Raw genomic sequence first — 14,022 nt, forward strand, 5'->3', positions numbered from 1 at the left:
TGGTTGTTTGTAAAAGAGTTTTACAGATGGTCTGGGAACAGATCACTGTGTTTAATTATTCTTTTTTTCAGGACACAATAAGAAATATTACATCAAGTCATTTATAAATTGCAAATCGAATCATATAGTCTATTGTATTGAATGTCGAGCTTGTAAAGTTTGCTATCAAGGTTATACTACTAGAAAACTCAAGAAAAGGATATCTGAACACAGTCAATATTACAGTATCACAAACAACCGGGGTTATTCAAGAAAAGCAAAACATTTTACAATTCTGACCACTGTCACTTTATGAGGTTATAACTCTGTAATGCTTCAATGGATCCCAGTGATTCTGAGATTGTTTTTTCATGACACATTGTACTTCATGATACTGGTAAAATTTCTTTGCTATGACTTGCGTTTATTTGTGAAAACCTGAACTTTGGCGAAAATTTCCAAAATTTAGCAATTTTCAAACTTTTAATTTGTATGCCCTGAAATCAGAGACTTATGTCAGATAAAATAGTTAATAAATAACATTTACTACATGTCTACGTTACATCAGCACAATTTTTGAAACATAATTTTTTTTAAGGAAATTGTAAAGATACTTTCTTTGGGGTTTCCATCTAAATCTTGTAGATTGTGAGCCTTCGCGGGCAGGGTCCTCTCTCCTCCTGTACCAGTTGTGACTTGTATTGTTCAAGATTATTGTCCTTGTTTTTATTATGTATACCTCTCCTCACATGTAAACCGCCATGGAATAAATGGCGCTTTAATAATAAATAATAATAATCTACAAGTAACGTGATTCAAATGAAACCCCAGATGGATCCATTCACTATAATGAAGCAGCAGAGTTCCTTCGGACACCGTCTGGCCTTTGTTCAGCGATGTCCTTTTTTTCAGAAGTACACAAAACTGTGGCAGACCACACTTTTATGCACACCTAAAAAGACGTACAGCGCCGGATCATAGGGGGCCAGATGGCATCCACAGTGCCTCCATCTGCCTCATTATAGGGAATCTTAAGCTGGGGGTTCCATCTGAATCACCTATTTCAGGGATTTTCATGGAAACCTCGGTGTAAGCGTTCAATGAAGAGCGCAGGATTAATGTGCGCCAAGCCTTACTGCAATCTTTGGGAGGCAGAATGAACAAATCAACAGCAGATGAAGAATTGGCTTTATTTATTTTTTATGCCATTCCTCGTGTGGTATAAGTGATTAGATGACTTCATTCTTCGGGTCAGTGCGGGTACAGTAATACCAGATTTGCGTCTTTTTTATGTTTGGCTGCTGTCACACACTAAAAGATGTTTATTTTTGTAAAAACTATTTTTTGCATCACCATATTTTGAGAGCTACAGTATAATTTTTCCATATTTCGGCTGATAGGGTCATGTGAGGACTTGTTTTTACAGGACAAGTTGATGTGTTTATTGGCATGATTTTTGGACAAATGGCTTTGAGCATGATCTAGCAATTTTGCTAGCTCTAGTGACCCGGATGTCGTCTTGACAACATCAGGTCACCATGGCAATTATCGGCCCCTTGCTGTGATGTCGCCAGGGTGCTGATCAGATGGCAGAGGGGGCTCCCTCTTTCTGCTTGCCTGCTAAATACTGCGATCAATATCAATTGCAATATTTAGGGGGTTAAAATACCGGGAGCCGTGAGAATACCCTGTGTGCGGGAGACCGCCATGACGAATCCATACGTCAAAGGTCGTCAAGTACAAGCAAACCATGGCGTATGGATACATCCAATGTCGGGAAAGGATTAAAAAAACGCATTTGAATCAGTAATGCTTTCCCCACCACCCAAAATCCTAATATGTGTGTGGCTTATGGAAACACGGGTAGATGCATGCTTTCATTGGGCAAATATGCTGCTTTGTTGCAAAGAACTCCACTTTGGAAGTGGTGTGCCAGTGGGTCTGGAATTGCTTTGGGTGTGACATAGCATGCCTTTCATCTTCATTTTTAGCCTATTACCACCTCAAAAAGGTTTTCAAAATATCGGAATCTGGTGTCAGAATTCAGTATGCAGGCACCACTTGCTGTCTTTAACTAAAATTTGTCCTTGTCTTACCACACTTAGGTGTTTTTTTTCTACATATTGGAAATGCTGCTATTTGCTATTACCTGTATGCACGCACACACATACTGCATTGGAAACCACATTTTCTTTTGAGGCAAACACACCTCATGGTTATTATAATGACTAATACACAATAGTGATAGGTTTAATGTATCTTTATATATCTTGTGATTACCTCAAAGTGATATCTTATGACTAAGGGCGTCCCAGTACGCCAGAAACGAGACAGCCCATGAGGTGTTTTCTTTTTTAATCATGTTTTAACTTTTTTCAATAAAAGCTATTTAATTTTGCCTGGACGGTTGTGCTGAAAAACTACCTCTTTCTCCAAGTCCTTCAAGCTGTAATCTATAGCTGGTACGGCACCCGCCAGAGGCCATTTTCTATGCAGTAGATCCTCGCACATTTGCAGCATGACCAGCTCCTGATAACCCTCCTCTCCCCTACCCTTTATGTGTAAAAATGCATTTGCGTTTTTTTACCTGCAGATCAACCTCCTCTCTTTCAAGTCTATAGGGAAAATCCAAGAATATAAAATGCATATTTATCTCCAGAGAAATTGATGTATATTGGATTTCAATAGCGTAACATAGATCAGCTTATATTGTGTAAAAAAAAAAAATTAAAAAAAAGCACAGTGGGTATGAGATTTCTATACACACCATCCACTTTGCCGGAACTGTAAGACGCTGCATTTTATGTGCACTAAAAAGACACAGCTTCAAAAACGCTCCAAATACATTGGGAACTTCGCCTATGTAGCTTCTACACACGTTCTACTTCTGGTACTATTGGACACAATGTTAGCCTAGGAAGCATGCTCAGCTGTTCCCATGACCTCCATAGAAGTGAATGGACATAGGCGCACATGCACAGCCACCTCTCCATCCATCCGACGCACCAGATAGGACAGGGCTTAAGGACCCTTGATTTGGGGTATGGTGTGGATCCCTGAGGTGGGATCTACATATACCAGATAGTATGGCTCATATCTAAAAATCAAATATTACTTTAATATGATGTATAGTAAAACCCTTTGTGAATGTCAGTGTTTTATGAGTGATTTTCCTTTATACATATTACAGATAATCAAAGACCAGATTTAGACGCTCAGTTACAGAACATGGCTATTCAAGGTAAGTACATATTGAGACAAACCGTAAGTAAATAGACACTCTGTTATTCAGAAAGTGGGGCTTATTTATTATTGTAAAAACTGCCATATTTTCAGGTCAGAAATATTTATGATTTATTTTCATGACAAAGGATGTATTTTTTTTAGATCAAAGCTCAGTGTTCGTGGCTTCATTGTTTATAGGTTTTACTTATATTTTTTAAGTTTGTAGAAGAAATTGTGGTGCATGTACGTCCGCTCTGGGTTCACTGTGTGCGGAGGGGGCTCAAGAGCTGAGCTCTCACCACATGCAGTATAAGCCAGTTATCTATCAAAACAAAAAGGAAACATGAAAATTGCAGGGATCAACATGAAAAAATGACCAATTTATTATTTAATCCATTAACCACACAATATTTTAAAAACATTTAAAAACACACAACCAATATACTGTATAAACATCATCCCCATGAGGGGCAAGAGTATGGTTTGCTAACTGACGCCTCATAAATCAACCAATACAAAAGTTATTATGACATGATTATCTGGATACTTGTAGTGCAGCATACATACTGTAGTATAATACAATTTCATCTACTACTTTTTACCAGACCCCATGTTTATTTAAGGGGTGAGTGTTACCCATAAACAAAATATACATATGGGAGGTTTATAATATAACTGACTCGATACTGAACAACAATAAACCAAGAGATTGGTACCCAATATAAATATATAAAGACACCACTATTGGAATATCTCCCTAAATCATTAGGTGGGAAGGTAACTGTAACAGGGACCAGTCAAGGTATACCATGTCCAGTTCATGCAAGCAATATATATCAAACATAATAAAAATCTCTCCTCCTACTCAATAGGCAACCATGATGGATATGTTCACAGCTCACAGGATATACTAGTAAGTGTTTGGCTGCCGTCACACTAGCAGTATTTGGTCAGTATTTTACCTCAGTATTTGTAAGCCAAAACCAGGAGTGGAACAATTAGAGGAAAAGTATAATAGAAACATATGCACCACTTCTGTATTTATCACCCACTCCTGGTTTTGGCTTACAAATACTGATGTAAAATACTGACCAAATACTGCTAATGTGACAGCAACCTTAGAGGCGCAGCAGCAAGGTCCAACTCCTGTAGAACCCGACGTGTGTCGTCACAGCCGTGACTTCATCAGGGGCAGGGGAGGACAGTTGTTGGTTTAAGTACTACTTTTTTTCATTGTCTGCACTGTTGCATTCGGGTACCTGTTAACACTTGCTCACACTAACGTATAACACGTCCAACTGCTGTGCGATGTCTTATTGGACAGCACTCAGCCCAATGTTATACTATGGGGTAGTGAGAGTTTTTTTTCCATATCGATTCAGCATGAGAAAAGAATCACAGCATGCTGCAAGTGCATCCGATAATATGGGTGAATGTGAAACACATAACATCTGAGTACAGTCCAATGTAAGCTCACAGAGACAATGGAGAAGATGGAAAAATTAAGTTCTGCGTCTTCTCCACACCTCTGACACGATTTTCTCATGTGAGAGAGTGAGATCAAAAGTAATATAACACTCAGCTGAAACTCTGACAGAGTTTGAGCAGAGTGACATTGGCATAATCGGCCCGATTCTCTCACATGAGAGAATCGACGATCGTGTGCGTGAGCCCTAAATGGTTGGCATTTTTTAAAACCTGAAGCTAATTAAAAACAATTAAAAGCCTAAACATATGAACAGCAAGTCGTTTTAAATTAGAATTTAATAGGATGAGTGTTTCAAGCACTTGTTTGTTTTTTAGTGACTTTCCAGGTTTTTTCAAGCAGACCAGCTAAAAAAAATCTGCAAAAAACTCTGTGAATAAACACTTAGGGTATGTTTCCACGGGCAGAAACCGGCAGCGCTTTGGACGCAGTACATGTCCATCCAAAGTGCTGCCGGCTTTTGAACGTCGGTGATTCCGCATGTGTTCATTGAACCATGCGGAATCACCGCGTAATATACATTGGACGGTGATATTTATCTTGCGGAGACGCATGCTGTGGTCTGGAAAGATGCGTCACATGCCCGTTTACGCAGGGATGCCAGAGGCATGAAATCTCCTCCACTGTGCTGTACCATCTGGCTGCTGCGGGTTGGACACTGTGGCTGTACGCAGCGTCCAATCCACAGCGTTTTATGACCATGGACACATACCCTAAAAGCTGTTCAATGGAAACAGGTTTTAAAAATCACTTTTCCTGAGTATTATAGAAATGGGTCATGCTTAATTTATGTCTGAAGAACGCGATGGTTACACACTTATCCAATTGTGTTTTCTCTTGTAGAAGTGTCAGGCGCTGAAATAAATGTAGGCAGCATCCAGCCTGATACATCAAATGAACCTTCATTGCAAAATAACGTAAGAAACTCTTTTTCATAATACTTTTCCTATTACAAAATTTAAACAGAATTGTACTTTCAACAAACTGTGCATAAGTCAATACTACAGGTGATTTTAAAGAAAATTTGTAATGTATCTTCTCAGAGAAAACAACCTCCTGAACTCAATATCCACTGTGTTAAAGCAACTCAAGTCCATCCTGCTCAGAAGGGATGGAGAGGTGAGCGGGGAGGAGTGAGGAGCAGGGAAGGGAACATCATGCAGACCTCTATAACAAGTGTTTTAACTTCACATCAGAGCTTGATTCAGATGAAGACAGCTGAACTCTGCTGTATAATGTCCTTCATGTTGTTGCAGCTTGTGACTCTGAGCTAAAAAGTGAATGAAGAGGAGGTAGTCCCCTTTCTGTGCTGTTTCTCCTCCCCCACCTACTAGTGGATTGCAAGCTACAGATAGAGCACATAGAGGGAAAACAGGTGAAAATACAGGATATAAGTCACATAATGCCCCTGTAAGGGGTGTACGGGACCGTCAATACTCCACTTCCTTCCTTTGTGTTGATACTAAGAATATTATGTGTATAGTGTAGTGTACATAATTGTTATGTTGTGAATCTGTTATTAGGGAAAGGATAGTACCCATTTCTAGATGGGGCAAGATATAGAATGGGAGATAGTATATTGTAGCAAATTGTTAAACATAGGAGGGGTCAGCTGCAGATAAGAGAGGGAGGATTTCCTGATAGGAGTCAGACGGACCAGGGTGCCCAAACCGCCTGCACAGGCTTAAGTGCCCAGAATGATAACAGCGACCATGCAACGTTGATTAAGGGAGAAGCCCAGCCATCCACAGCACCAAGCCTGTACAGTAGCAGGCCAGAACAGCAGCAGGAAAAGAAGCTTAAGACAGAAGCAGTGACAATACGGGGACACAGGCGGCTCCATAATGTGGCAACTTATCGCATGGGCTGATGCCCTCAGATCCGGTGTAAAACGGCTGAGGGAAATCTCAGGTGCAGTGATTTGGGACCAGGAGGATGCTGTGTCACTGAAAGAGACAGTACAGGTGGGCAGGTCGCTCGCCATGTGGCAACTGACTTCAGAGGCTGATACTCTTGTCTGGTGAAAAACAGACTAGGGAAGGTCTAACCGTAGCAGAGCTGAACAGGGAGGATGCTGAGGAACCATGTGAGATGGTTCGTCCCGGGTACGTGCTGTGTGACAGAGAGAAGTGCAGGGAAAGAGGAAGAAATGTGTAATGTGATACCTGTAGTAAATGCTGTGAAGAATATGGATGTGCTGCGTAAAGAAAAAACTGTAAAATTGTTTATTTGAAAGTTGAAATGGACTGTGTTTCTATTTATATGGAACAGTCTATAGGGAGCCTAGAGCACCCTTTAAAGAAATATTCAGTCTTGATTATTATAGGGAGTATCATTTTAGCAAATTCAGATTATTCTTTCTATAATTACACATTATACAACTTTGTGATATACTTTCTTTATCAATTCCTCACTTTAAACCCTTCACCCCAGAAGCCTGTTTTCCCCTTCCTGACCAGGCCAATTCTTTAAATTCTGACCACTTTATGAGGTAATGTTTCAACGGATCTGATCTGAGATTTTCTCGTGACCTTCTGTACTTTATGATAGTAGTAAAATTTGTCCGATATGACTTGCGCTTATTTGTGAAAAAATCAGGAATTTGGTGAAAAGTTTGCACATTTTGCAATTTTCAAACTATTTATTTTTATGCCTTTAAACCAGAGATTTATAGCATACCAAATAGTTAATTAACAACATTTCCCACATGTCTAGTTTTCATGAGAGCAATTTTTGAAAACATGATTTTTGTTTTGGTTAGGAAGTATGAAGGGTTAAAATTTGACCAGTGATTTCTCATATTTGCAACAAAATTTACAAAACCATTTTAAGGACCACATCATTTGAAGTGACTTTTTTGACAGAAAATACCCCAAAGTGACACCATTCTAAAATATGCACCCCTCAAGGTGCTTAAAACCACATTCATGAAGTTTATTAACCCTTGAGATGCTTCACAGGAAATGAAACAATGCGAAAGGAAAAAATTAACATTACATTTTTTTCACAAAAATGTTACTTTAGACCCAATTTTTTTATTTTCCCAAGGGTAACAGGAAAAAATGTACCCCAAAATGTGTTGTGCAATTTCTCTTGAGTACACGGATAGCCCATTCGTGGAGGAAAACTACAGTTTGGGCGTATGGTAGGGCTTGGAAGGGATGGAGCACTGTTTTACTTTTTGAATACAAAATTGGCTGAACGCCATGTCGCGTTTGGAGAGCCGCTGATGTGCCTAAACAGTGGAAACCCCCCACAAGTGACCACATTTTGGAAACTAGACCTCTCAAGGAACTTATTTAGATGTGTGGTGAGCACCTTGAAACCCCAGGTGCTTCACGGAAGTTTATAATGTAGAGCCATGAAAATATAAAATCACATTTTTTCCACAAAAATGTTATTTTAGCCACATTGTTTTTATTTTTACAAGGTTAACAAGAGAAAATGGACCCCAAAATTGTTGTGCAATTTTTTCTGAGTACACTGAAACCTCCTATTTGGTGGAAAACTGCTGTTTGGGCTCATGGCAGGTCTTGTAAGGAAAGGAGTGATGGTTTGGAGCGCAAACCTTGATGGAATGATCTGCGCATGCCATGATCCATTTGGAGAGCCTTTGCTGTGCCTAAACAGTGGAAATCCCCCACAAGTGTCCCCATTTTGGAAACTGTACCCCTCAAGGAATTTATCATAGTTATAATAATGCTAATAATGCTTTTGGTTTTATTGGTGTATGAATTTATAATGTGGTGGTATGTGTAAATTGTGCGGAGCACATCAGATTATAAAAGTGTGTTGTGGCAACAGGGTTAATTTTTTTTTAGCAATTTGTGGATGTGTGGCATGCTTTGAAACAATCCTTAATGCAAAGGCCAGGTTTCTCAGGACAAGTTTCAGAAAGGTAAATTGTATCTCCCTCTTGGAGCATAATCTGTACCTTTTTTGTGGTCTTCCCTTCTTCGTTGTTTGCAGAACCTTTGTTGGAAAAGTTGACCTCGGACGATACAGGCACTATCAATTTCAGAAGTACTGGGACCCTCATCTTCCTGAGTGCCAAACATTAGGGCCTTGATGACTACCTCTTGAAACTGAAGGAAGGTCCCCGTATTGCCTACAGATCGAAACAGCACAAAAGCATTGTACAGTGCCATCTGTACAATGTGCATGGAGATTTTTTTTTTGTATCATACTTTAGCTTTTCGCATAGCACTGTGTGGTTTGAAGACCTCATCTGAGAGACCTACAACTTCCATGTACTTATTATAATCCAAAATCAAATCTGGCTTTGGGACTTGTGTTATGGTACCTCGGACAGTGACAAAGAGCTATTGTCACGGTGTATGGTGTTCAAGATAAAGACATCCCTCTTGTCCTTATACTTGACCACCAGCATGTTTTCGCTGCATTGGGCTCAGCAGTTGCCCAATTAGCAACTTACAAAGAACAGCTGCACTCCTTTAATCATGGGGAGTTTATCTCTGACACCGCAGCTCCACTTACTAATACCATAGACATCCTAGCAGCAATGGAGCACAGCATCCCTCCAGCGCGCACAGCGCATGCCGGTCGCATAACCAAACATACTGTGACACGCACTCATCCAAGCCTCATTGTGGAACAGCACACTGCGCATGCGCCGCTTACATAACGTGGACTCGGCACTGACAGCTGCTGCCTCTCGGCGCCGGGACACTATAAATAGAACCACTGCCACCAATGCGTGCATACACCTACAAAGGAGCAGGACACCCCCATCTCAACGCTAACAGGAGGTCAGTAACCTAGGAGCTGCACTCATTTCATCCAGACCAACCCCCCCTTTTCCCCTCCTCCCCTCCTTTTGGCTCACTTTCGTTCTTTTTTGCTTACAGCCCTTAAAGGGACCTTACTCATTTTTTTCCTACTAAACACAGCAGGTCAGTTTTTTGTTCCTTACTTGTGTTACCTAGATTGGCACTATCCACCACCACATGGGCTATTTATTATATTCTATTATATAAACATATTATTATATTCAAAATATCTTTTGGTGATACTTCGCACAATGTCAAGCCTCTATGTGACCACGGTTAGAATACTACTGTATGTTTTACACCATATGTATTACTATCCACTAGGGTGTTATTATGTATATAGGTTCTTTCATTATTGCATTGATCATGTGCTATTTTGTATATACACAAATCTTTTTCTGTATGTTTATTTACAGTGAGGTTTGAGAAACACCCTAAGTGGGGTCGAAACGTCTCTTTGCTGTTTACTTCTATGCTATTTACCATCCTGCTGTATATACCTCTTTGTCAACACTACTACTTTCACAAAGCATATTCCATTTGAGTGCAGCCGTTCTTTGTATATTGTACGGTTTGGGGTTCTTCCAAGCACAGCTTGCACCCCCCCAAACAGAGTGTGCTCTTCTTTTCTAATTTTCAATTAGCAACTTAGGCAGGCCTCTCTGATTTTTTTGTACAGTTCCGCATGCAACTGTACCTTTGACTGAGTGGGTCTTGAAGAAGTGGGATGCTTGTGTAAGTTGTCTATGTAGAGGTGATAACCTTTAGGCTATTTGCCCACATTGCAGAATGTTTGCAGAATTTTCCTGAGCAAAACCGGAATCCTTTCGCAGGAAATCTGCTCCCATTTTTTTTGCGTTTCTCGCGTTTTTTTCCAGAGCGTCCCAATACAATTATATAGCGGCAAAATCGCTGAAATTCCGCAAAAATTACAGTCAAAGAAATTCCGCAAAATTAATGAACATGCTGCGTTTTTTTTCAGTGATGCGTTTTTTTTGCAGAAAACCCCACCATTGTAACTTCTGTGATTGGTGCTGTGTCAGACAGCACCGATCACAGCATGTCACATGGTTTTCTAAAATAATTTTATTGTCACGTCGCTGTGATTGGCCGATCAGAATTGATCAACCAATCACAGCAATCGGTGATGCAGGGTGCGGTACAGACCCCCGGGGAAACCGGCAGGAATAGCCCGGGCAATGCAGTGAGGTGACCGGAATTAGCGGCACCATATATATATATTCAGCTCTGGCAAAAATTAAGAGACCACTGCAAAAATGTTCAGTTTGTCTTATTTTTCACTTTATAGGTGTATTTTTGAGTAAAATGTAAATTGTTCTTTTATTCTATAATCTTCTGACAACATGTCTTTGAATTTCCAAGCAATAAATTTTGTATTTTTTTTATGACAAAGAAAAATGGTTAAAATTAAAAAAAAAGTGCTTTCAGTCCTCAAATAATGCAAAGAAAACTAGTTCATAATCATTTAGAAACAACAATACTAATGTTTTAAAACAGGAAGAGTTCAGAAATCAATATTTTGTGGAATAACCATTATTTTTAATCACAGCCTTCATGTGTCTTGGCATGCTTTCCACCAGTCTTTCACACTGCTTCTGGGGCAAAAATTTAAGCAGTTCTTCTTTGTTTGATGGCTTGTTACTATCCATCATCCTCTTGATTACATTCCAGAGGTTTTCAATGGGGTTCAGGTCTGGAGATTGGGCTACCCATGACAGGGTTTTGATGTGGTGGTCTCTTAATTTTTGCCAGAGCTGTATATATAATTACAGATTACAGCCAATGAAAACCCAAGAGTCATTATCTCAGTAAATTAGAATAATTAACAAAAAACACCTGAAAAGGCTTCCTAAGCATTTAAAAAGGTCCCTTAGTCTGTTTCAGTAGGCTCCACAATCATGGGGAAGACTGCTGACTTCACAGATGTCCAGAAGGCAGTCGTTGACACACTCCACAAGGAAGACTGCTGACTTCACAGATGTCCAGAAGGCAGTCGTTGACACACTCTACAAGGAGGGTAAGCCACAAAAGGTCATTGCTAAAGAAGCTGGCTGTTCACAGTGTGCTGTGTCCAAGCATATTAATGGAAAGTTGAGTGGAAGGAAAAAGTGTGGTAGAAAAATGTGCACACGCAACCGGGATAACCGCAGCCTTGAAAGGATTGTTAAGAAAAGGCCATTCAAAAATTTGGGGAGATTCACAACAAGTGGACTGCTGCTGGAGTCATTGCTTCAAGAGCCACCACATACAGACGTATCCAGGACATGGGCTACAAGTATCGCATTCCTTGTGTCAAGCCACTCATGACCAATAGACAAAGCCAGAAGCATCTTACTTGGGCCAAGGTGAAAAAGAACTGGACTGTTGCTCAGAGGTCCAAGGTGTTGTTTTCAGATGAATGTAAGTTTTGCATTTCATTTGAAAATCAAGGTCCCAGAGTCTGGAGAAAGAGAAATTTTAGAGCACTTCATGCTTCCCTCTGCTGACAAGCTTTTTGGAGAAGGACATTTCATTCTCCAGCAGGAACTGGAACCTGTCCACACTGCCAAAAGTACCAATACCTGGTTTAAAAACAACAGTATCACTGTGCTTGATTGGCCAGCAAACTCGCCTGACCTTATCCTCATAGAAAATCTGTGGGGTATTGTCAAGAGGAAGATGAGGGACACCAGACCCAACAGTGCAGATGAGCTGAAGGCTGCTATCAAAGCAACCTGGGCTTCCATAACACCTCAGCAGTACCACAGGCTGATCGCCTCCATGCCACGCCGCATTGATGCAGTAATTGATGCAAAAGGAGCCCCGACCAAGTATTGAGTGCATTTACTGAACATACTGAACATACAGTAGTGCACAAAAGTTTACATGCCCCTGCAGAATTTTTGCTTTCTTGGCCTTTTTTCAGAGAATATGAATGATAACACCAAAACCTTTTCTCCACTCATGGTTAGTGGTTGCATGAAGCCATTTATTGGAAAAGTACTGTGTTTTCTCTTTTTAAATCATAATGATTTAAAATAAAAAAATAAATAAAAAGACCCTGATCAAAAGTTGACATACCGGGTAATTTTGGCCTGATATCATGCACAGATGTTGACACAAATGGGTTTGAATGGCTACTAAAGGTAGTCTGTGACCTGTTTGATTTTAATCATTGTGTCTGCATAAGTGAGTTTATAGGATCCAGACAGACTCTTGCATCTTTCATCTAGCCACTGACATTTCTGGGTTGTGAGTCATGGGGAAAGCAAAAGAATTGTCAATGGATCTACTGGAAAAGGTAGTTGAACTGTACAAAACAGGAAAGGGATACAAAAAGATATCCAAGGAATTGATAATGCCAGTCAGCAGCGTTCAAACTGTGATTAACAAATGGAAAATCAGGGGCTCTGTAAAAACAAAACCACGATCAGGTAGACCAATAAAAAGGTTGTGTACAACTGTAAGGAAAATTGTTCAGGATGCAAAGAAAAACCCACAAATAACATCAGCTGAAACACAGGACTCTCTGAAAACTAGCGGTGTGGCTATTTTAAGATGCATAATAAGAAGGCACTTGAAGAAAAATGGGATGCATGGTCGAGTCGCCAGAAGAAAGCCATTACTGTGCAAATGACACAAAGTATCTCGTGAACAATACACAATAGAGCACAGAGACAAGCCTCAAACCTTCTGGAACAAGGTAATTTGGTGTGAGGAGACCAAAATTGAACTTTTTGGCCACAACCATATACGTTACATTTGAAGAGAGATCAAAAAGGCCTATGATGAAAGGAACACCATTCCCACTGTAAAGCACGGAGTTGGATCGCTGATGTTTTGGGGATGTGTGAGCTACAAAGGCACAGGAAACTTGGTAAAAGTTGAAGGAAAGATGAATGCAGCACGTTATTAACAAATACTGAGGGCAAATTTGCACTCATCAGCCTGGAAGCTGCGCATGGGACGTAATTGGATGTTCCAACGATCCACAACACAAGGCCAAGTCGACCTGTTATTGGCTACAGCAGAACAAAGTTAAGGTTTTGGAGTGGCCATCTCAGTCTCCTGACCTCAAAATCATTGAACCACTCTGGGGAGATCTCAAGCGAGCAGTTCATGCTAGGCAGCCCAGTAATTTACAGGAACGGGAGGCTTTTTGCCAAGAAGAGTAGGCAGCTTTACCATCTGAGAAAATAAAGAACCTCATCCACAACTACCACAAAAGACTTCAAGTTGTCATTGATGTTAGAGGGGGAAATACGCAATATTAAGGAATGGGGTATATTAACTTTTGATCAGGGTCATTTGTATGTTTTGGGTTGTCATTATGATTTAAAAAGAGAAAAACACAGTAGTTTGACAATAAATGGCTTCACCCAACCACTAACCATGAGTGGAGAAAAAGTTTTGGTGTTATCATTCATATTCTCTGAAAAAGGCCAAGAAAGCAAAAATTCTGCTGGGTATGTAAACTTTTGAGCACAATTGTACAGGGCAGCACGGTGTCTCAGTGAACAGCATTGCAGCCTTGCAGCGCTG

General features: G+C 40.2%; 1 protein-coding gene across 1 annotated transcript in view; it reads left to right on the forward strand.

The window, feature by feature from the left end:
* LOC143784164 (caspase-8-like) overlaps positions 1–14,022 on the forward strand; it is a 138,906-nt gene that overhangs the window by 51,193 nt on the left and 73,691 nt on the right. Inside the window, exons 5-6 of the mRNA XM_077272048.1 lie at positions 3,170–3,220; positions 5,534–5,607. Coding sequence (XP_077128163.1) covers positions 3,170–3,220; positions 5,534–5,607 — 125 coding nt within the window. The remainder of the gene's footprint in view (positions 1–3,169; positions 3,221–5,533; positions 5,608–14,022) is intronic.

The sequence above is a fragment of the Ranitomeya variabilis genome, chromosome 7 (genome assembly GCF_051348905.1).
Source record: "Ranitomeya variabilis isolate aRanVar5 chromosome 7, aRanVar5.hap1, whole genome shotgun sequence".
NCBI classification, from domain to species: Eukaryota; Metazoa; Chordata; class Amphibia; order Anura; family Dendrobatidae; genus Ranitomeya; species Ranitomeya variabilis.